The sequence below is a fragment of the Scomber japonicus genome, chromosome 6 (assembly GCF_027409825.1).
Source record: "Scomber japonicus isolate fScoJap1 chromosome 6, fScoJap1.pri, whole genome shotgun sequence".
Classification (NCBI taxonomy): Eukaryota; Metazoa; Chordata; class Actinopteri; order Scombriformes; family Scombridae; genus Scomber; species Scomber japonicus.
The window spans coordinates 30,460,231-30,482,810 of record NC_070583.1 but is presented as its reverse complement, the minus strand read 5'-3'; the positions used below and the strand labels follow the sequence as shown (position 1 = coordinate 30,482,810).

General features: G+C 38.9%; 3 protein-coding genes across 3 annotated transcripts; 1 reads left to right on the top strand and 2 right to left on the bottom strand.

The window, feature by feature from the left end:
• Positions 1-3,404: 3,404 nt before the first annotated feature.
• Positions 3,405-5,604, bottom strand: bloc1s3 (biogenesis of lysosomal organelles complex-1, subunit 3). Its single transcript, XM_053320902.1, has 5 exons — positions 5,530-5,604; positions 5,083-5,198; positions 4,712-4,898; positions 4,517-4,617; positions 3,405-3,816 (listed from the first exon to the last, which is right to left on the bottom strand). Exons 2-5 carry the CDS (start codon positions 5,194-5,196, stop codon positions 3,631-3,633), a joined length of 588 nt encoding a protein of 195 aa, XP_053176877.1. The 5' UTR covers positions 5,197-5,198; positions 5,530-5,604; the 3' UTR covers positions 3,405-3,630.
• A 372-nt stretch (positions 5,605-5,976) lies between these two features.
• On the top strand, positions 5,977-10,061 carry trappc6bl (trafficking protein particle complex subunit 6B, like). Its single transcript, XM_053320903.1, has 7 exons — positions 5,977-6,088; positions 6,337-6,435; positions 7,045-7,112; positions 7,202-7,319; positions 7,938-8,021; positions 8,190-8,283; positions 8,925-10,061. Exons 2-7 carry the CDS (start codon positions 6,340-6,342, stop codon positions 8,954-8,956), a joined length of 492 nt encoding a protein of 163 aa, XP_053176878.1. The 5' UTR covers positions 5,977-6,088; positions 6,337-6,339; the 3' UTR covers positions 8,957-10,061.
• Positions 10,062-15,557: 5,496 nt separating this feature from the next.
• zgc:114130 (uncharacterized protein LOC570332 homolog) lies at positions 15,558-21,415 on the bottom strand. The gene is made up of 2 exons (XM_053320897.1): positions 21,183-21,415; positions 15,558-18,769 (listed from the first exon to the last, which is right to left on the bottom strand). The coding sequence occupies exons 1-2, from the start codon at positions 21,234-21,236 to the stop codon at positions 17,546-17,548; spliced, it is 1,278 nt and encodes a 425-aa protein (XP_053176872.1). The 5' UTR covers positions 21,237-21,415; the 3' UTR covers positions 15,558-17,545.
• Positions 21,416-22,580: the final 1,165 nt, after the last annotated feature.

The following is a 22,580-nucleotide window of genomic DNA, read 5'->3' as shown; positions in this document are numbered from 1 at the left end:
GGTGCGTGTTTTAAGAGGTTAATATCTTTATAATTGGGACTGATTGGGAGGATTAGACATTGTGTTGTGACAATTTCCATCATTACCATCATCTTCTTTGCGATGGTGTTTCTGTGCCATTCATTACATTGACATCTCAATGCTAGTGGTGTTTTCAGTGTTTGCCCCCATTTCAAATAACTTATCACTCATGCAGCCTTCAAAGGAGCTCAGAGAACTGCTGGAGCTTGGCGATGAAACACACACACATACACACACACACACACAGAGGAAAGAGATGTAATAGATATCAGGGGATGTAAGAAATGCTTATCTAGCTGAATAGCTGCTCGCTCAGAGGAGGATAGCAGATTCTCACGTCTGGGGTCTCATTATTCTCATGTTATCTAAATCCCATGAGAGTCCCTGATCAATTGATTCATCGATTCTTTTACTTCCTCTATGGTCTGCTAACTCTGTTCCCAAAAGAGAGGAAGGACAAAGATCAGCATGATGCCTGAAGGTACAGTGAGACTACTATTTAGCCAGGATTTAAAAATCACAGATGGAGGGAAGATAAGCTTACAGACCAGATGATTATATAGTTAGATGTCCTTTACAGCACATGCAAAGAACATAAATTCAACTTCTGTACTGCTGAATGATACGTGTTGGAAAGATGAATGCTCTTTTTGGCAATTAAGATCAGTTTTAATAAATATTTTGAATAAACAAACCTAATCTCACCCTAATTTACAGCAGATTTAAAAAAATAAATAAATAACTGAAATGATCATTCACATGGATTTATACTGCTGGCATTAGATGAGAAATGGCTTGAAGAAGCTCGTCTCTGACCCTAATTAACATCTCACCTTTAACCCTTTAACCCCTCAGCATTGTCTGTAATAAAGTCTCAATGGATCTCTGTTATCAAGGGGCGCCAATGGCAAACAATCTGCCCTTCTAACTGCTTTTACAATGATTGATGTGATGTGTGTGTGTGTGTGTGTGTGTGTGTGTGTGTGTGTGTGAACAATGGTGTAAAAGGTAAACAAATTCTCCAAAGTAAACTAGAGTTGTTTGGCATGACAGTGACGGATAGTTTTCAATATGATCAAATTTAACTTACAGAGTAATAATCAGAAGACGCACACATACATGCACACAAACACACACACACAGGTGTCCTTGTTAGAACATTGCATTGACTTCATTCATTGTGGACAGCTTAATTAAAATCCTAACCCTAACCTTAATCATAACCAATTCATACCTTAACCTCAGAAATGATGCTTTATACCAGAAAGGTCCCAACGAGGGACACACACACAAACACACACACACACACACACACATACACACACACACAAATAATATGGCACAAGTGACGTCACCACAAAGTATTTAAGGACCTACTCTCTCCCTCGGTAACCCATTTGACCTGACACAAAAATATAGTGGCTGGGCAGCAGAGCGGCTATTTGGCCTCTCAGCGAATCAAAACAGCATCTCTTTATACTCTCATTTATCACAGACGTCTGGGTCTGGGTGTAGAGCCCTGACAGACCAGGATAAAGAAGACTCTGAACTCCAAGAGCTATACACAAGTGTCCTGTCAGCTGTTGCCCGTGTGAATATTTGGATTTCTTTATTTTGAGACTGGATTGGATTAGGTTAAAGTACTTTTACTGCTGTTTGGGTACGACTGGAGGAGGATAAATGGAGCCCATGACGGAAGAGAGGCAAAACAAAGGAAAGAAAAACAGCAGTGAGGTAAAATTTTAAGAATAAAATTAGACAAAACCTTCTTCTTTCATCACTTAATTTTTTTCTTCTTAAAAAATATATGTTGGTTGATTGTCTTATCATCACTATATCGATCAGAATTGAATAATGTGAAATGTGTAATATGATCCTTTAACTCTCATGTGTCTATAAATGAATTAAACAGAATGTGTAAAGACATTAAATGATTGTACATATGTATAACATCATGAAAATGTTATACATACCTTTAGAAGAGTTTTGGGTGTTGTAATGTCTGTACTGGTGCTGCCACCTGGTGGCTGTAAACTGTAACTGCATAAAAGGTTCACTGCTATGAGTTCATGGTAAACTTCCCTCTGTGTGTCTCTGTCTCTCAGGTGTCTGATCCAGCAAGCCCACTTTCTAAACTGATCCGCTGCAAGGTGGACCGGGAAGACATGCTTGGCCTTGTGGGTATTGTGGGAACAATCCTCAACCTGCTGGTAGTGGTGTTAGTTTACATTTACACTCCTGTATGACATATCAGTTTTACGGAACTGCACTGAACAAGTACTGCAAAACTGTAACCATCTTTACAGAACAACCTTAATCCAGTAAATTTAACATTGGATTTCTGCTGAATGAGCATGTCCATGATGTTATCAAACCAATTTACATCAGAAATCCATACTGCTTATCCTCTCTAGAGGGTCACAGAGGGGCTGGAGCCAATCACAGCTGTCATTGGGAACTGACTTTTTCTTTTTGTATTAAGGTTTTTCTGTGTTTTAACTACAGTAATAGGTCATTTCTACAAAGAAATGTGTTTTTTTTAAATATATATATTTCTTTTAAATTAACAGTTGTGTTTGGTTTAGTATTTTACAAAATATTATTGTAAAGTAAACAATGCTCCATTAGATTTCCATTTATCTTTTTTTTATGTCATCATTTTACAACATTTCAGTGTTAATTCTATGGACATTTTTTATAGTGTACAAACAGACTGAATATTTGGATTTATGATGAAGCTGTCAACTGTTTTATGGGATGGAAGAAAGACAAAGGGAGCGCTTTACTGTAATACGACATAATATAATACACACAAGAGTCACAACAATCATACCAGTAGCGTCCTTTGCAGTTTGAAGATCACTGGTCATCTTACATGTTTTGTTAATTTTCTGTAACATAAGCTGAGTTGCAGTGTTTTAAATGCTTTGGTTAATTTATCACCACAGTTTGTAAATACTATTAATGCTATTCAGGTAATACATAATACTGAGTGGGTTTATCAGATAATCTCATTGTGTATGTTTATCACTGAATTTCAACACTGTATTTTAAAGTGTAATGGTGATGACCAAATATTGCTGTTTCAACAAGTCTGCTATGATCCTTTCATCAAGACAATAGAAATAGCAATAAGAAGACTTTTTTTCTTCAGAAGTCCATTTTTGAAATGATATAAACTTTTGTGAACTTGTATTTTTTATGCTGCATTACTGTTGATATAGAGAATTACTATAAGTGCAGTCTGATTTTAAACTAAGTAAATCTGACAGAATCATGATTGTGCTTCACTGCATAACTTTGTCATGACAAGACATTTATTTTGGTCACCTGTAAGTTCAATCATATTATTAAACCTGTAAATGTATATAACATAGTGTCTATATATTTATAAAATCATTGTGAAAAACTATGTCTACAATCTCTGAACACTATTTTTATGTATATTTGTTTTCATATGTATTCTTGATGTGAAACTAAAATGTTATTTTTCTCCATCTTCAGTCATACTCTCTGATATTCAGTGAAAACATACAAATAATGACGTTAAAACACTATAAATGATATGTTTATTATGAAAATGCATTTTGATTCATACTTTATAATACTCTATGGTACAGTTGCAGTATTATTAACTGCATTATCCATTTTAATGTCGGGCAATATCTGACAACTGGTGATGATGTCAATCTTCTCAGACACCGCCTTCAGGTCGTCCAGGATTAATCTGATGCTGTGGGAAGCGTTGATGATGGCGCCCTGTGAGGTATTGAGTTGAGCAGTTGCATTGCGTACCTTTAAAAAAAAAAACAATCAGGATCAAACTGTAGCTGCCACAAGACCAGGTATGTCAAACTCAATTTAATTCAAGGGCCAGCCCAATTTGGTCTCAAGTGGGCCGAACCAGTAAAACCATTGCATAATAACCTACAAATAATATATAATAATAAATATGCTATATCTTTACTATAATAAACCATCTATGTACTGTGAAAATGAGTAGTTTCAACAATATTATGTCTGTTTTGGGGTTTTTTCCAGATTATTTTGCAGAGAAGATGCTTGATAACATTCAAATGGCAGAGAAAGTGCATTTTTTTTAGGTTTTACACCACTACTATCCAACAATATCATGTCCTATTTTACCTTATGTATTTTACTGAAACTGAAAATAACAAGAATTTAATGAAACCATAAAAAGAAATACTGATAACTACTTATAAAACTATTTATAACATAACAATCATATTAAAACTATTAATAAAAATGTGTAACACCTATAATATAATATTTTCATTTTTGTGTATTTTGGTCTACTTTAGGAAGTCATCAAATTTCAGAGTAAAAGTTTTTTATTTTTCTGTAATATTCCTACCCACGGGCCGTATGTTTGACACCCCTGCACTAGACAATCAATGGGCTGCAGTGACCTCTGTAATAGTGTTGAGGTATTAAAACGGTATTTGGGTGTTCTGAGTCATAAATAGCAGCGTACCTCTCTGCTGGCACTGCCGTAAACGTGCCGTAGCGTCTGACCCACATTTGAATACAGCCGGCTGTTAGACTCCTGCAACTTCTGCTGTAGCAAGGTGTCACCTGGAAGAACAAGACCCGAGAAATAAGTGAGAACTGTGAGCCAGGCTTCTTCATTTCATTCATGGTACACTAGTCCATTTCCACCATCACTCACTGTGTGGTCTGTGTTTCGGGCTCGGCCTATCTTCTACTATCGACTGTACATCCGGGTGGTCCCTCACTACAATGAGCGGAGGCAGGTCCCTCTTGAGTATCTGAGCACTTTCCTGACCCACTGGAGGGAGTCGGTCCGCCTGCTCCAGCTCACTCTCGCTGTCCGTTTCAGACGCCTCCCCAGGAACCTGAACGCATCCACACACACACAAACACAATGTAGAGTCATGACAGGAGAGGTAGAGACATGGTTTGATGCAGATGAACTCACTCTCTCTCTTTCTCTCTCTCTCTCTCTCACACACACACACACACACACACACACGCACACACACACACACACACACACACAGGTGCGTACAACACAACAACCTTGGCTCCCACTGTGGTAGATTGGGAAGGAGGCAGGGAGGTGATGTAGACTTCATCGTCAGAGTCTGTCTCAGATGCCTCGCCCTGCACCACTATCTGGTACCTGCTGGACATGACTACACACACACACACACACACACACACACACACACACACACACAGTCACAGTCACAGACACACAGACAAACACACAGTAACAGACAGACAAACACACACACAGAGACAAACACACACAATAACAGACAGACAGACAGACAGACACACACACACACACACACACACACACACACACACACACACACACACACACACACACACACACACACGTTAATAAACAACAATCACTTTAGTAACGTTTGGTAATAATGCTGCAATAATTAAATAAAGGTTGTGTTTTTGCTTTTTAGTACAACTTTACCCGTTAAGAAGTTACAATCTGTGCCTTACCTTAATGATGGCAGTCTAAATAATAAAATCGTCTAATGCGTTGAAATAAATCCAAAACGTTTCAAACCTTCTTCTCTTCTCTGTGATGGTAAAAAAACACAACAATCACATGAGCAGTCAGGAAGTGGCTTGTTTTTCCAAACAACCAATCAGAGCCGAACAAGAATATCACGTGGGACACAAATCGCATTCGGTGATTGGATGAAATGCCTTCCGTAGTAATTAAGGGGTATGCTTCAAAGGATATAAGGCGTACGCCGAAAAAAACGACTTCTGGCGGGCGGACACTTCCACGCAGTGAACATAATTGAGTCTTGGTGTATCATACATGTCTTATTATTAGATCTCTAATTTATTTGCGTGCTTCCGGGGTTTGTGGAATTACTGAGTGGCATTTTTCCACCTAGGATGGGGAAGGCATGTGTAATGCCTTCGCCCTATGCCTTCGCCTTCCTAACCTGCTATTTTAAGGACTAACTCCACCCATGTGCACCCGGTGTTGATAACGAGTGCACCTCCGGACCAAGGCTTGTGTTTACTTCCCGCAGTATTTTGACAGGTATGTATAACATCATATTCTGTTATATTTATCTATATTAACTGCAAGCTGGGTCATACATACATGCACACACACATTTGTCTTCACTCTCTTCGATGTTTCAGTGAAAATAAAAGTGTTTATCATCTTTCTACAACACTAAATAGCTATTTGATGCTAACTAGCATGCTAAACGCCAAACTTGCAGCTGTAATTAAACCCTTTTTTGTCATTATAGCTGCCTGTAATGTTTTCTGTGTGTTTGTCAGGAAATGGCAGACGAGGTGTTGTTTGAGTTTCTCCACATGGAGATGGTGTCACATGTTTACAAGGAGCAGCAGTCCAGTAAAGGAGAGCTGGACAACAAGGTGTGTTGAGTTACTGACAGGTATACTTTAATTTTGAAAGAAAAAACTTAGCATACTAGCTTTTCTTTCTTTTTCTCTATTGACATATGAAACAGATATAGTTGATTTTACCACAAAAAAGATCATATATACATAGGAAGGGGTATTAGTAGTCATAGAAAATTAAGAAGTTTGACTTTTTACCTGTACATTTGTTTTATGACTATGAAGCTAGCCAATTAATTTAAATATTTTATAATATAAAGATTGAATGCTCAATTAAGAGTATTTTTTTCTAGTATTGGAAATGGTCCGTATGGCATGTTTCCAAAATGATTTAAGATTTTATCAGTATGGCTGTTGATAAAGATGCACATTACTCCAAAAGAGGCCAAAATAAGTCAACAGCTGTCCCAGGGGTAATACAACCAAATGTACAACTGATATTAATATATTTTCTGAGTCTTTTAAAACTGTGTATCTCCAGCTTACCTGATGATCACTCTCTGACTTGTATTAGAAGTTTACTTACTTTGAGTTTATCATTTTACAGTGCACATCAGTCCCACACAGATAGTAGATATCCACTAAACTAATCAACACCATGAACATTTCTTTTTTTCTCCTCAGGACAGAGCTGTCTGCGTCTCTGTCCTGGAAGGGATGGGCTTCAGGGTGGGACAAGGACTTATTGAGAGGTTGGTGAACACACACAAACTGTATGTGCTACACACGCTAAGTGTAACTCATGTTAAGTGTCTAAGCTGATGTTTGCTACTCTGTCAAGGTTGACCAGAGACTCCCCCAGCTTTAAGGATGAGTTGGATGTAATGAAGTTCATCTGTAAAGACTTCTGGACAAAGGTCTTCAAAAGACAGATTGACAACCTCAGAACCAACCATCAGGTAAAATAAACATGTTGCTTAGATTAGATTTACAAGAAGTAGAAGAAAGTACAAGAAGATGCAGTTGGCAAATAACCAGAGGTGCAATTTAGTCATAGTGCTACAAAGTGCTTTTGTACAGGATATAAATAACTACGAGCAGCTTACAAGATATACACTGATATAGATATACAGATATACACTTGTGCAATGATGCAGTATGTTATGCAAATTGACATCGTGGTGACTGGTGAGGGAAAGTGTGCAATGCCTCAAAAAATACCAGAAAAATCAGAATCTCAAAGAAACATCACATTTTTCATTTTCAAATAATGATACCCAAAATGATAACTGGGAACACAAGCAACTACTTCATACTCTATATAGATGGCTGATGTTATTGCTCAATTACTGTAATTTCTCCTGCTATTGAGAAGTTACAATCTCACTGTGACAAAGAAAATTGCACAAACAGGGTCATTTATTTAATTTCTTATTAACCTTCAGGAAACCTCTACTAGTAAATGAGGCACTAAAATATGTTAAATCATATTTAAGAGTGTTTTTAGACATTCAAAATAACATTTATGTAAATTAATGCTAATCAAACGCTTATTAAACATTTATTTCTCGTCATAGGGCACCTATGTTTTGCAGGACAACAAGTTCTCCCAGCTGACTCAGCTCTCTAATGGGAAACAGTACCTGGATCAGGCTCCTAAGGTAAACACTCTCTCCTCCTCACACACAAAGAAGAAGAAGAGACATTCCTGCTGCTGTTACATGGAAATCCCGTAGAAGTCGTCACTTAAGGCTTTATATTTCGGCACACAACCAAACAACCAGGATTAATCTTGTTGTTGATAATCTCATTTCGTTGTGTTCTCTTAGTACCTTGCCTTCTCGTGTGGTGTGGTGAGAGGAGCTCTGTCTAATCTGGGTCTGGACAGTGTGGTGACCGCTGAGGTCTCGGTCATGCCATCGTGTAAGTACCATCATGAATGGTCAAGTTAGGTTCAGAACAAATTCATTATGGAGCTTTTCCACTATACAGTTCTAGCACTACTCGGCTCGACTCGACTCAGTACGGTTCCAGGAACGACCTTTTCCATTTCAAAAAGGTACGTACTCAACGTGGACGGGGTCGTCATAGCACGGCTCCGCGAAACTGCCGTGACTTCGTTTTATACGCGACACAAACAGATAAACAATGGAGGACATGGAGGCAGTGGTGTACTTGCTGCTGTATGTGGCTTTCTGTCACACACAAAGCAACAAAATTGATCCGTATGACTGTAACGCTGTTACTGGTATTTAAAAATGCCGGGTTTGATTCTTGTGTGGGACGGCTCATGACTCTTCCAGCGACAACTCTTCTGACCAATCAGTGGCCGGCAGTCTGTTGACGTCACATTTAGTATCAGCTCGGCTCGCTTGGAACCTCAGCAGAGCAGGTACTAAAAAAGAAGCAGGTACCAGGTACTATCCCTAGTGGAAACGCAAAAAAAACAAACCGAGTTGAGTAATGCTGGAACTGTGTAGTGGAAAAGCGCCATTAGTGTCCTCAAAATGTATTTTAATTTTGGATACTTTTAGTTAAAGTTAATCTCGTCTGTGCCTCCGCAGGTAAGTTCCAGGTCGTTGTCCAGAAATTGTGACAGGATCCTCTCTGCTGCCGTGGTGCTGATGGGCAGGACTCTGTTGATGAAAGGTTCTGCTAATCCTAAAGAGAAGATAGTAGTTCCTGTTCTCCCACTGAGCAGTGCAACCACAGAGGGGATCAAACAACACCCTGACTTTCACTACAGGGCCAAACAGGACTAGCAAGGTTCTGCTAACAACCAGGTACAGTGCTGTACCTAAGGACAGGGCCAAACAAGAGTTAGCCAGGCAAGATTTGATTTTATTTGCCTTTTACATCTTGTTTTTGGTAGTGGGTTATTCCCCAATTAAGCTAAACAACATGCATTGCTTTCATCCTCTGTTTTAACTAAATAAGTGGAGCCGAGTCCTGACTGATCCCATGTGGCTGACATTTGAAAAGAAACGTTGGCCGTCAGTGGCTGTGAACACAATAATGTTAATGTGATTGTATAGTAAAAGTTAAGATAATTCAGTGTTTGTAATGTGTTGAGGTTTCTGTGTTTATTAGCAAGCGAATTGGAAATGAATTGATGTATAATGATATTTAAGGTCGTACCGATTCCCAATCCATCTCTTTTAGCATCCCTCTAAATAACGATGTAATAAACCTTTACAGACGGCTCTTCAGATTCATAATTCCCCACACTTGTCCCTCTGCAGACTCTTTAAAGAAGGTGTAACCAGCTCCTGGTGCTTAGCTCTGCCTTGTTGCAGATTGCCTTTAGGAGCTAGGTTTTTCCTGTATGCTGGTGGTCATTAACATTTCTGATCATTCAATGGCAAAATGCAAATTTAAGACGAGTCATTGGTACAGAAATGTAACTGTAATTCTGTAATATTATTAGATATGATCATTTCTCAGCTTTATACAAATTTGACAGCTAAATAACAGCTATGTAGTGAGCATTTCAGAACCATGCACACTGGGTTTACAGTTTATTATTTGTTCTATAAAGATGTACATTTTTATCCTTTGTACAGCATTTATATGTAAATGTGCAGCATTGAGAGTTACCTAGCTAAGCTAGAGGCTAGCTAGAGTTGCCATACAATAAAATTACAAATGTGATTCAATCATGTTGTGATGCTAAAAAATGATTAAAATGGATTTCTGGGTTACATTTGTCTTTCACATCTTGCTTTGTACAGCAGTCTCCTCTAATATAGGTATTTTTCCTAAATGACTACACACATGCAATGGATGTCTCATTTTTATCCTGGAATAGTTTAAAACTGTGAAGCTGTAAGTATAGTCAGTTTGTTTATTTTATTTAATCAACTTAACATTTTTTTTCTTTAAATGAAAGACTGATGTTGTGACAAAGACTACACAAAAACAAGAAATGGTAAGAAATGAATTAATTCGGTACATGCTGTTGCCTACTTCTGCCACTAGAGGGACACATGAAGCTGTCATTACTGTTGCTTTACCCAACACAATTAGTTCAATTCAGTGCTTCCTTATCTGTTATTGCTATCTTGTTTTCTCAAATCTCTACTTTAATTTGTCTGTACTTTCTCTCGCTCAGACTTGCACCTGAACAACATATTGTTGTACAGTAAAATAATGTGAAAATGTAGAATTTGAAGTATTGCGTCAGAGGCAACAGTGTTTTTCTATTACCTGACCCTCGGCCTTTTCTCTTTTCATCGCCCTCCTGCTTAACAAGTGCAGCACATTCCACAGCGTACACTAGCAACAGCAGTTTCATCTTCCATCTTTCCTGCTTAAGTTATTAATGTTTCTTTCAAGTTTTTGATCCATATCATGAGCTTGGTATTAAGAGGTTCGACTGTATGTTACTGTACTTTACTTCTAAGATACTTAAGTTCAGTTTCCAGGAAAAAACAGGTAGCCTGTGTGTGTGTTTTTAATCAGCTCATCATCAAGTCTATTATTATATATGGCAGATTATTTTTAATTCTACTTCCTGTCAGGATTTTCAAGTTATGATAGAGATTCATTCATGTTGACAATATTTCATTTAGTCTGTGGTTAAAGTGTCCCTGACTTTTCAATACTCCACGGTCATCTGTGAAATAGTTTTATTGAATAAAGGCACATGAAGCTGGTGCCGCTCTTCATATGTTGCTATTGCCGTGACAGAAGTAATTGCTGTCTGTGTTGGCTCACAACATGTTGTATTGAACCGTACAAAGAGAAACTGTTTGTACTCGTGTGCCCTTATTGTAGTGTCCTAGCACCAACATTAAAACAAAAGCAACCCAACTCGAAGTATGTTGGAAAGTAGAGAGATGGAATGACTTGGACTGCATGTTAAAGGGGCACCAATTTTACACCTGAATATCAGTTTACTTCCTCACCAATAAACCTGTGGACAAAAGCTATAAAATGGTTTAAGGGAGTTTTTAAAGTCTGAGAAAATACTGTGAGTTTTATCATCAGGGTCCAATCTTTAAAAAAAGTAAGATCCAGGGTTTAGGCATCACTTTTGACCAACTTTATGAAAGTGCAATACTACATTGCCGTAGTACCCCTTTATCTTAACACAGCTGTCTTAGATTTTGGGTTAGAGCTCAAACTGGGTTACATCCTTAATTATGGAGGTCCTCAAGACAAGAGTACTTGAAGAAGCTTAAAAGTTAAAAGAAATTAACTTAAACAAGATCCTTGCTTTATACTTATAACCAATCTATTCCTGCTGCTAGTGTATGATATAGGAGATAGTTATATGTGAGGAGGGTTTTAAACTCAACAAAACAACTGAAATAATACAGTGAAAGAAAGAAAAATTGTGTTAGTCTGCATAAATGTGCAGCACCTGACTACAGCCCACTCTTTCGCCCATTTGTTGCAACCCATTAAACACTTAGGCCCAAATCCTCTCTGGAAAGAAGTAGGGGGTGAAAAAATGAGAAGGAGGGATTAAAGGGAAGGCCCGGGAGGGAATTGTATAAGTCGGGTGGAGGAGGAGGAGAGAGTGGGCAAGAGGAAACAGGGATGGAGAGAATGAAGAGCCTCTACAGGAGGCTAGAGGGATATGAAAGGTAGAAAAGAAAAGTTTATTGTAGGGAGGGGGGGGGGGGGTGGAGGGGTAGAGGGGTCGAGACAGATGATGGTGTGTGATAGAAAGAGAAGTTTCATCTACCTGTTCCTCAATACTTCACAAACGAAATGTCGTGAGAGAAGAAACCGGGGGCCCATCTCTCTCTCTCTCTCTCTCTCTCTCTCTCTCTCTGGACAGTCAGATTTGGGAGAAGAAGGTGACAGTTCAGTAACAGTAACAGCTGTTTTTTGTGCGGCTTTACACAGTTTTGCTCCCCTTTTCTCCTGCTGCATCACAATGTCACCAATACACTCACAAAGAGAAACAGTGAATGGAAGGAGGGAGGAGAGCAGAGGAGGAGGAGGAGGAGGAGGAGGAGGAAGAGGGGGGGGGGTGTTCAGGGGGCTAGAAGAAAGAAAGGAGGTGTTTGGGGGGGTGTGCAAGTTAAAAAAAAAACAGCATTCATTCGCTCAAATTGATGACTTGCTACAATTCAGTAACACTGTCTGCATAGACTGGCTCAAGCCTTTTGTAGTGCGGGATTGGGATGTTGACAGATACTATTGATCTGGGTTAGGTTTCCCAAAAAGCTGCTCAGTTTGACTCAGTCTTAACTGGCAGAAACTAATTCAAATTAACTTAACACAATTAAAAAATCATTGTTGAGCCTTGTCAATTTGGTCGAAGTCGTTAAATTAGAATAAAATACTACTAGGTCAAAAATGGAAGATAAGTTTGATTAATGTTTAATATTTGGATACTACCTGGAAGCTAAGTCTGCTGTAGCTACATAGTTAACTTACAATTTGAACATTGAACAAGTTTTAGTTGGTTAATTACGTGAATTAGCAGTAGCAGCATTTAGCATTGGTTAGCTAATCGTTAACTGCTAGCTTGCGTCCAACGTGTTAACTAGTGATACTTTAAAAAAAACTGCATCAACAGGTAATTACAGTGTTGAATTGGAAGTGTTTAGTGTTTATTTAAATATGTTTATTCTTTTTATTTGAGTGACTTTATGCTATATGCTATACTAGCAGTAGCAGTATTTCACATTGATATTTGTGATTTAAGCTAGTTTGGTGTGGTCAAGTTAATTTGATCGACAAGAGAGAAAAAAATTGTTAAACCATCAAAAAATGTAAATTGGTTAGAGGAAGCTTTATTTTTAATTTCAATTTCCACTTGGATTATATTTTCCAAAATGAACTGCAAGACTGAATGAATAAGAATTAACAGTCGAACTAAAAAGCCTAGTCTTCTTTTCGTCACACATTCACGTTGCTGTATTTAACCACCGCATCTCACAGGATGCCGCCGCCCACTTTCATCCTCTCACGTTGCCCTTTCTTCTTTATCTCACAACTTCATCTGCACACAACTTTGTTTTCTGCCCACACTATTACCTTTTTCCTCCTTTGCCTACTCATTCAACTTCCTCCGCTCATGCATAGTAAAAGTGAGATTCTCTCACACACCAAACACAAACCTTGTCTCTTGGGGCCATATGTTGACCCGCAGTGGACCTGAATACAGCCATCTGCCTGCCTTTCCTATGTCCCACAGGGCAAGAGTGTGGGAGAATGCCTATCACACACAATACAACACACACACACACACACACACACACCATACACAAGCACACACATGCCTTTAACCCCTTCACAGCCACTAATCATTCCCAGACAAGCCAACCCCATCTCATGTTAACAGTGACAAGATAATAGCTCTTGTATGTGTGTGCATGAAAGACAGATTCCTGGAGGGTCAACCATAAGTATGCATCTTTACCTCTGTCCCCTCTCTGTCCTCTCTCTGGTTTTTGGCAATGTGAATGAAGAGAAAACTTCTTTCCATTGTCATTACTTATTTTGAAAGTTTGATGAAACCCCCCTATTATTGTGATGCAAACAGTCTTAACTAATTAAGTTTTAAATACCGAGCCGTTTTCCTGTCAAGCATATATATGTCCCTGAATGTGGCATCTTATATGTGGAGACACAGATATGCCCTAAAAAAAAATCTTGATTTAATGAGCATCAATTAAGTTGTGTGGTTAGACTTCCTAATGGAGCTGAAGCCTCTTAGAAGCCTGATCCGCTCACAATTATCAATTATTATTAAACTACCACTCATAGTGTAGTAAGTGAAGAGATGAGACGATATATAATTGAAGGAAAGGAGAGGAATAAAGTGAAGGAGTTGAGGATGAAAGGGGGATGGTTGGATGGAGGCAGTGAGTAAGAGAGAGAAAGGAAATGGGTGGGAGCCCAGGATTGGTAAGATTAAACCCCAAACAATAGACTTCTTATCTCCACATGAAATCTCCATGGCATGACTACACACACAAAAACACACCAGTGCCCTGCTATCCTACAGCAGACTGGATGGAGCAGCCAAAACTTGACAATACTTGATTTGGGGAAATGCTAAGTGTGTGTGAAGGAAAGAGAACAGCTGCCCCCATTTTTTTGATTGAGCATTTTTTCAGAAGAGGTAGACCATAATGAAGGACCTCACTTAAGTCAACAATCGACATTTTCTTAATAATTAATGCACTTTACTCCTTCTGTCATTTAGGTGAAGTGCCTTCAAGTTTAAACACCTGCTAAGATTTTTATTGACTTGTGAAGCTAAGCAGCAGGGTCTGTAATCACAATCCTCATGCTGAGTGTGTGATTCATTTAAAGCTCCAGAGTGCAATTTCACCTGGAAATCTCAAGTACGTACTTTTCTCTCCTGTTGACAACTTGTAGACGACAAAAATGTTATTCACTGAAATACTGAATATCACTGCAGCACTATACTGCATAAATTATAACCATTAATGTAGACTAAATGAGTTTTTTTATTTTAAATGGGCTGTCCCCTTAAAGCAGGGGTGTCAAACATGCGGCCCGCAGGCCAGATACGGCCCGCTGAGGGGTGCAATCCGGCCCACTTGCCATCCTGTGTTCTTTTCCTTCCATCTATCCTCCCTACCTTCCTTTTTTCCTTTCTTCATTCCTTCCTTCTGTCCTTCCTCCCGTCTCTCCTTCACTGTCTGTCTTTCCTACCTTTCTTCCCTCCTTCCCTCCATCTTTTTAATGATCTGGCCCACATGAGATCAAATTGGTCTGTATGTGGCCCTTCAATGAAAATGAGTTTGACACCTCTGCCTTAAAGCCATGCATCTCACATTTGGCAATTTCAAAATCTTCCTCTACAGATTGAGGACATTATCTAATAATGTGGGGGTGAAGAGTTGACATTTTGGAGATGGTTTCTGTGTTGTGGATCATGACGTATTATTGTCTTATCTCCTAGTGTATTCCCCCCTTTAAGCGTGAGAGATCCCCACTTCAAAGTGAGGTGAATTCCTCATTATCTTCACGTTTGACATCATGTATAGATACAGTCGACCTCAACAGTGCAGGGCCGCAAATATAATCTAGTATGCAAATCAGAAATGACAGTTCACTGGTTTCCTGTTAAGCGTTTCCTTCCTTCCGCCACCGTGCAACTGAAACGTCACAAATGTGTGAGCATTGTTGCAAATACACTACCATCATGCAGACAGTTGAAGGAAGCATACAGGGCCTCAATAACTCTCATCACTACTTTCTGAGAAGATGAGTCAAACATGTCTGTTAACTGTACCTGTGTAAGAGGATAAAAAGGTGAAAAAGCCAAAACAAACTGTCAGTTTAAAAAAAACAAAAAAAAACTTTATTTCCAGTACAAAAAAAGCAAAAGAAACCTAAATATATTAAACTTGATACAAGCATTAACAACTCAGTCCTCTATAAATACGTTAAAATAAATTAAAGAAATTAATTTACTAAAGATTATCACCTTTGACACTAAACAGGCCTCAAACATGTTGATGAAAAGGCAATTTTAAATAGAGCAGTAACAGGACAGAGTCTGTTCTTCTAAACCAACTACATAATAAACACACAAAAAACAGCCGAGTAACATTTCTAAAACACTAACCCTACAGTATGCTGGATCTAGCTCGGTAAGGCAACAGGCCATGGCACAACGATCAGGTGAATTGTGAACCAGGACGCTACACATTCATAACAGTAGGAAGCCGTAACAGGAAGAATTAATACTGAATGGAAGAAGAGAGAGAGATGGGAAATAGTGGGGGGTGAGAGTCATGAAAACATGACACCAGTGCTGTGCCTAATACCTGACTGAGGAGAAGGAAAGAAAAATCCCAATCCTGGGAATGTTAAAAATCATCGAAAATACAGATTAGCACCACAACATTTTAGGAAACATGCTCAAGACTAAAAAAAAAAAAAGGACTTAGAGGAAACGTTCTCTTGATTGACTTCAAATCTAAGCCAAGTGTCTTGCATATCTAAAAATGCAAAATGCAACACAAGATGTAAGAAATCATGTGATGGTCTCATTTGTAGGTTTTTTTTGTCCAGCTGTTACTTCAGTGACACTTAACAGATCAGAGCCTTAAAAAAAAAAAAAAAATTAACCCTCCCATGTCCTGTTTTTCTAGTCAGTAAATCATACAGTTAACGATATGACATGAACAATGAACTTGGCTTATTTTGTAACGTCAAGCTGAGCCCCCTTTCCTCCATGACTGCAAAAGCAGCGTGAATTTGGTCACTTGGTGGTAGTTTGTCAATAATGCACTTGAGACAGAAGAGCAACTCTCTTCACAACTTGACAAAAAAAAGAAAAGAAACGATAACAACAACAACAACAACAAAAAAAACTTCACACCCCACTTCACATCTTTCCTAACAAACCAGCAAATCATGGATCAACACTGTAACATGACCTGTTAAAAAACACTACAGGCACTTCAGCTGTTTTAAAAAAACTTAACATTCAGGTTTAAGGCCTTCTAGTACGAGGCCAGTTATCCAAACATAACCTCAGACTGCACAGTTATGAGGAAAACACTTTCACTAGCTTATAAACAATACTACTGCGTACAGTTAATGGAAAAATATAACAAACAACACTTCCTAAACATAGGTCACATTGTGTGTTTGTCCCACCATAATCAAAAGCTACAAACAGATGTCTTTGGCTTTATCACATTCTTTAGATCGTTCACAAGATGTTGACAGAAGTAAAAATGGATTGTGTGGTTGAACTAAACAACAGTTGGCCCCCCCCCGAGAGGCCAAATCACACTGTGATTACAATATTTTTTTGTCGCGATTTGCCATTTCAGCTCACTATTTTTGATAAAGCATCAACTTCTATCTTGATATGTTTACTCTGTTTTGGTGGTTGGCGACACACGTTTTCGTTTCACCATTATTCTCGGCTTCCCTTACGCACACGACAGTGAAATTTTAACCACATAAATCTAACAGGCAAATCTCTCTGAGCGTTCTGAGTCAGTCTTTGTTTCCTTTGACACCACAAACAACGTTTCTAAACGTCACTCCAGTGGCTGTGTGTGTGCGAGGAAAAGTGTGCATTTTATAGGGGTGGCTGCGCTTGGATCTGGACATGTGTGTACTGCATATACATGTGTTATGGTGTCTGCATGTCTGTGCCTCTACGTATGGGTGTGTATGTGTGCATATGCGTGTGTGTGTGTGTGTGTGTGTCCCAGCACACTACAGCCTAAAGGCAGAACCCGGTAGCATCCTCGGGAACAGAGAGCTGACTGAATACGGCCAGACGTTTGCCGTTGCCGTCATTATTGCAGGAATCGGAGCCGCTGAGCGAGCTGGCTGAGCTGCTTCCTCCATCCTGGTCCTGGTCCGACAGGGATGTGTATGACAGGGATCTGGTACCGAGCGGCCCTGAGAAGACCCCGGTGGCGCTGGGACTCTGCCTCAGGGAGGGGGAGGCGGTCGGAGACAGGCCACATGGAGAACAACCAGAATCTGGGGAAGGCAGAAACGGAGAGCGTGGATCTGCTGGAGTGACCTGGCCCATGCCGGGTGGGTACTGGTGGACAGGGGAGGCCTCGAAGGCTGAGTCCATCTCCAGGAAGGCGTGAGAGAGGAGGTCGGTAATGTCAGCGCAGGAAGGAGGAGAGGCTGAGGGAGCGCGTGTGAAAGCGTTGGTTGCGGGAGGAGGATGAGCAGGGAGGGCAGGCTGAAGGGCCGGCTGGGGAGCAGACGGAAACCCAGCAAAGCTGAAGCTCTGTCTGACGAGAGGGGGTCTGTGCGTGCGAGAGGGGGGCATGGGCTGGGGGAGAACACTCGAAGAGGAGGAAGAAGATGAGGATGAACGGGAGAGGGAGTGTTTCATTTCTTCCTCGTTGTTGTGGACGAAGTGGCAGCGGATCCCGTAGGGGCAGAAGCCGATGGTATGAAACGTACGACATGGCTCAGTTTTGTACTTGGGGTGTCTGCTTAGATCCCGCAGCTCATCGTGCCCGTGGGCAAACTGGCACTTCCCACCATACTTGCATAAGCCGTTCTCCGTGAAGGAGCGGCACAGTTCAGTCTTATAGCGTGACGAGGATGTGGACGAGGTGGACGAGCAGGAGTCACTTTGGGAAAGCTTGGTGTCAGAGCCGGGCCAGCCTAGGCTTGCTGCTGTGGTGCTACTGGTTTCTACCATGCTGACCGACCGCTGGGACAGGAAGCCTTGCTTTCCCCACTGGGTGGAATTGGGAAGCTGGGAAGGCAGAGGGCTTTCTGACTGCTGCTGCCCCCACTGGTTGGAGGACTGAAACACACTGTCTGGAGAATCCGTGGGTAGGCAGGAGAGGGATGAGAGGGAAAAAGATGTGTTGTTGCTGCGCGGCTGACCGATGCATCCTGGTGTTCTCATCGCTAGACTGAGGGATGCTAGCTGCCTGCTCTGGTCCCTCAGGTCCAGATTAAATAATTGCTGTAAAAAAGAACAAGACAAGAACGCAACATTAGCACAAACAATTGACAAGTACGATATAACTAAAATAAAAAAAATGACCCCTTGTGGCTTCTTGTCTGCATTTTGTTAAATCAATCTAGGAACATTTCACTAATTCAAACTCGCCTCCTTGTACAATCATCTCTCAGCCCCCCCGAGAACAGTTATGATTCATCTGGTCTGTATCTACAATATTTAACAAGTATAAGCCTGTGTAACACGTGCATGCATCATCTGATCTCGGGGGCCTATAGTTAGTTTATATTACATCAACAGCTACAAGATAAAAGATGTAAACATCTGTAAACAGTGCATATAATGAATCAGTGCAATAATCAAGGCAGACAGGTACGCTTCAAGACTGGCTGTAGCAATGTAAGTGTGAATGTTATTAAATATTTAGAGGACTTAAAGCCCAGACTATTGCCCGGCATAAGTGCGTCAGTGCTTTTATCAATCTGTACTTTGAGCTAAGGGACTAACTTTTTTTTCTCTCCTTGCTGGATGGATTTGTCTAGTAGAAGTTGACTCACATAAAACAGTATTAAAACATATCCTACTCATTTCAATACCCATTTGCAACACTAGAAAAAGGTTAAATATGCCATTTGTCACTAATTTGTCTTATAATGTTTTGAATCTGTTTCTTGATTTTAGGCTGCAAACCCACACCTGGCCAGGGACAACAGATGGAAACTAGCTTTTGGGCTAATTCTAGCATATTTACAGATATGTTTATTAATATGCACTGTCCCTGACAAATAAACTAATAAAATAAAAAATAAATCTAGCATTGACTTGGTGAGGACAGTAAAGCACATTAAGACACTTTATAGTAACCCTAAAGAAAACATACTCCTTTAAATCCTCATTTGCAACACTAAAAAGTTTGAATATGGCATCTAACATTGACTTGGGTCTACTAATGTGAGTATAGTACAACATCCATTGTTTATGCACTGTCCCTGACAAATAAGCAAATAACCTAATAAAATAAAAAATAAATCTAGCATAGACTTGGTGAGCACAGTAAAGCACATTAAGACACTTTATAGTAACCCTAAAGAAAACATACTAACTTAAATCCTCATTTGCAACATTAAAAAGTTTAAATATGGCATCTAACATTGACCTGGGTCTGCTAATGAGTATGAGTATAGTAAGACACTTTATAGTAACTCTAAAGAAAATCTACTTACTTTAAATCCCCATTTGCAACATTAAAAAAGTTTTAATATGGCATCCAACATTGACCTGGGTCTACTACTGCGAGCATAGTAAGACATCCATTGTTTATGCACTGTCCCTGACAAATAAACTAATAAAATAAAAAGTTAAAACTAATGTAGCATAGACTTGGTGAGCACAGTAAAGCATATTAAGACACTTTATAGTAACCCTGAAGAAAACCTACTTACTTAAATCCTCATTTGCAACACTAAAAAGTTTAAATATGGCCTCTAACATTGACTTGGGTCTGCTAATTTAAGTATAGTAAGACATTTTATAGTAACTCTAAATAAAACATACTCATTTCAATCCCCATTTGCAACACTAAACATTTTAAATATGGCATCTAACATTGACTTGGGTCTACTAATGTCAGTATAGTAAAGTATAGTAAGACACTTTATAGTAACTCTAATGAAAACATACTAACTTAAATCCTCATTTGCAGCACTAAAAAGTTTAAATATGGCATCTAACATTGACTTATGTCTGCTAATGTGAGTAAAGACACTTTATAGTAACTATAGTAACCTACTTACTTCCAACCAGCTATGCATTTCTCCATGCTATCAAAACCAGCTTAACAACTTTAATTAACTAGATTTTAGGTCCTTTTATCAAAGCTAAATTAAAAATATATCAAACTTCAACCATGCTTTTTTTTTTTTTTTACAGTGGTGTTTTGATTCAACAGGTTGCATGTGGAGCACCGTTAATTAACCGTCGAGTTAAACTTTAGCTTGTTAAATAAAATAAAAAAAATAAAAAATAAGACAAGAGCAAAAAAAATCAACAAGTTAGTTATAAGTTTAGTTAAGTTAGATTTAGTTTAATGGGCCTGCACATAACGCTTCCTAACTTTGAGACTAAACTAGCGTGACTCAGACTAACTTTTTAAATCACGTGGACCAAACAAGAGGAAGCTAACAACACTGGCTAACAATAAAAAGTCTAAATAAAAAGTTTCTGATGAGTAAAACATGACAGGTGAAGTGTGCAAACTGCGTAAAGATAGCATTGTGGCATGCTAAGCTAAAATGCTATTACCCCCCCACCCTCCCTCCCTCCTCCTTTTCTCTCTCTCTCTCTTTCTACTCCTCCTCTCCTGCAACACAAGCATAGCCAACTTTTTTTTTTTGCATGCACTCAACTTTTCATTTACCTTGCACATCATCTCTTCCAGGTCAGCAAACTGGTTGAGGGGGTAAGATGGCATTTTTCGGCAGGGGTAATGGTGTGATCCCGTCTCTCTCTCTCTCTCTCTCTGTCTCTGTGTGTGTGTGTGTGTTTGTCCCCAGAAGTTTCCAGTCGGTGTGTGTGCTGCTAAACAAGCCCAAGACCAGGACCACGTGTGGGTTTAAAACCTAACAGCGCTGTTGGCCACTCCCACGCGGCGCTGCGTCTGCTGCTCTGAGTTGTTTTCATCATCAGCATCACTCACTGGTGTTTAAATGGGAAGTTTATCTTATTGGGTTTTATTGTACGGAACTTGCGTATTGAAGTCAGTTAAGAAAAAAAAGAAAAAGTCTGTCCGTATTTTTTTTTTCTTTTCTGTTTTTTTTTTTCATTGTATGCTATTGTTTCTTTTTCTATTTCTGATTTTTTTTCTTTTTCTGAATATTTTTTTTCTTTTTGTTTTTCTGAATAATTTGTTTTCTTTTTCAGTTTTTCTGAGTATTTTCTTTTTTCTGATTTTTTTTCTTTTTGTTTTTCTGAATATTTTTTTCTTTTTGTTATTTTGAATAACAAAAAATATTATTATTAGTTATTTTGAATTTTATTTTTTATATTTTATACAGACACATGCACACACACAAACAGTCAAAAAGACAGTGCTAATCAAATTAACAAACCACAGTACATATAAAAAAGGAAAAAAATATATATACATACACATGTACATATATATATATATATATATATATATATATATATATATATATATATATAAACAGACAGCACCATAGAGTTTCAGATAAAAAAAAGTAATACAGCTAGACCTCTTGTTTGTCCATATAAAATGATAAAATCATTAATAAAATGAATTAATTGAACTTTATTGATCCCCATTACACCTACTATAGGCCTATATATTATATTTATATTGTTGACACTCAACACTAATACCACTATTTTTTTATCTAAATCATGTCAGATATACATGTGTATAACGCTGAATACTATCATGCTATTGAAACTATTAATACAGTTGGCACTTTTAGCCATAACATATGATCTTGGTGGTGAAAACAAACAAAAGAAAAGTTGTAGAAGAAAGGCAGCCACAAGAAATAAAACACAGATAAAGGTGTGTATAAACACAGCAAGAAGGACAAAAGAGGGACACAGGCAGAAGACAGGACAAGTGAAACATATGGACCGAAGAGACGGCATGGAGACAGCCTATCCCTATGACACAGACAGACAAGGAGGAGCAGTCTTTGATTTCAAAGCTAAAGGTAGATGTGTGAAAAATTCCACTGCAGAGCCGAGCCACGATATCTGCCGGCGTCCTGACACACACTTGTTGATTTATCTCTGCATAGACTAAACATAATGT

Coding starts and splice junctions, on each gene's coding strand:
- trappc6bl (XM_053320903.1), top strand. CDS start 6,340: ATGGCAGACGAGGTGTTGTTTGAGTTTCTCCACATGGAGATGGTGTCA. Junction 6,436..7,044: donor AAGGAGAGCTGGACAACAAG/GTGTGTTGAGTT, acceptor TTTTCTCCTCAG/GACAGAGCTGTCTGCGTCTC. Junction 8,284..8,924: donor GGTCTCGGTCATGCCATCGT/GTAAGTACCATC, acceptor GTGCCTCCGCAG/GTAAGTTCCAGGTCGTTGTC.
- bloc1s3 (XM_053320902.1), bottom strand. CDS start 5,196: ATGTCCAGCAGGTACCAGATAGTGGTGCAGGGCGAGGCATCTGAGACA. Junction 4,618..4,711: donor CCCGAAACACAGACCACACA/GTGAGTGATGGT, acceptor TTGTTCTTCCAG/GTGACACCTTGCTACAGCAG. Junction 3,817..4,516: donor ACGGCAGTGCCAGCAGAGAG/GTACGCTGCTAT, acceptor TTTTTTTTAAAG/GTACGCAATGCAACTGCTCA.
- zgc:114130 (XM_053320897.1), bottom strand. CDS start 21,236: ATGCCATCTTACCCCCTCAACCAGTTTGCTGACCTGGAAGAGATGATG. Junction 18,770..21,182: donor TGGAAGAGATGATGTGCAAG/GTAAATGAAAAG, acceptor TCTTTTTTACAG/CAATTATTTAATCTGGACCT.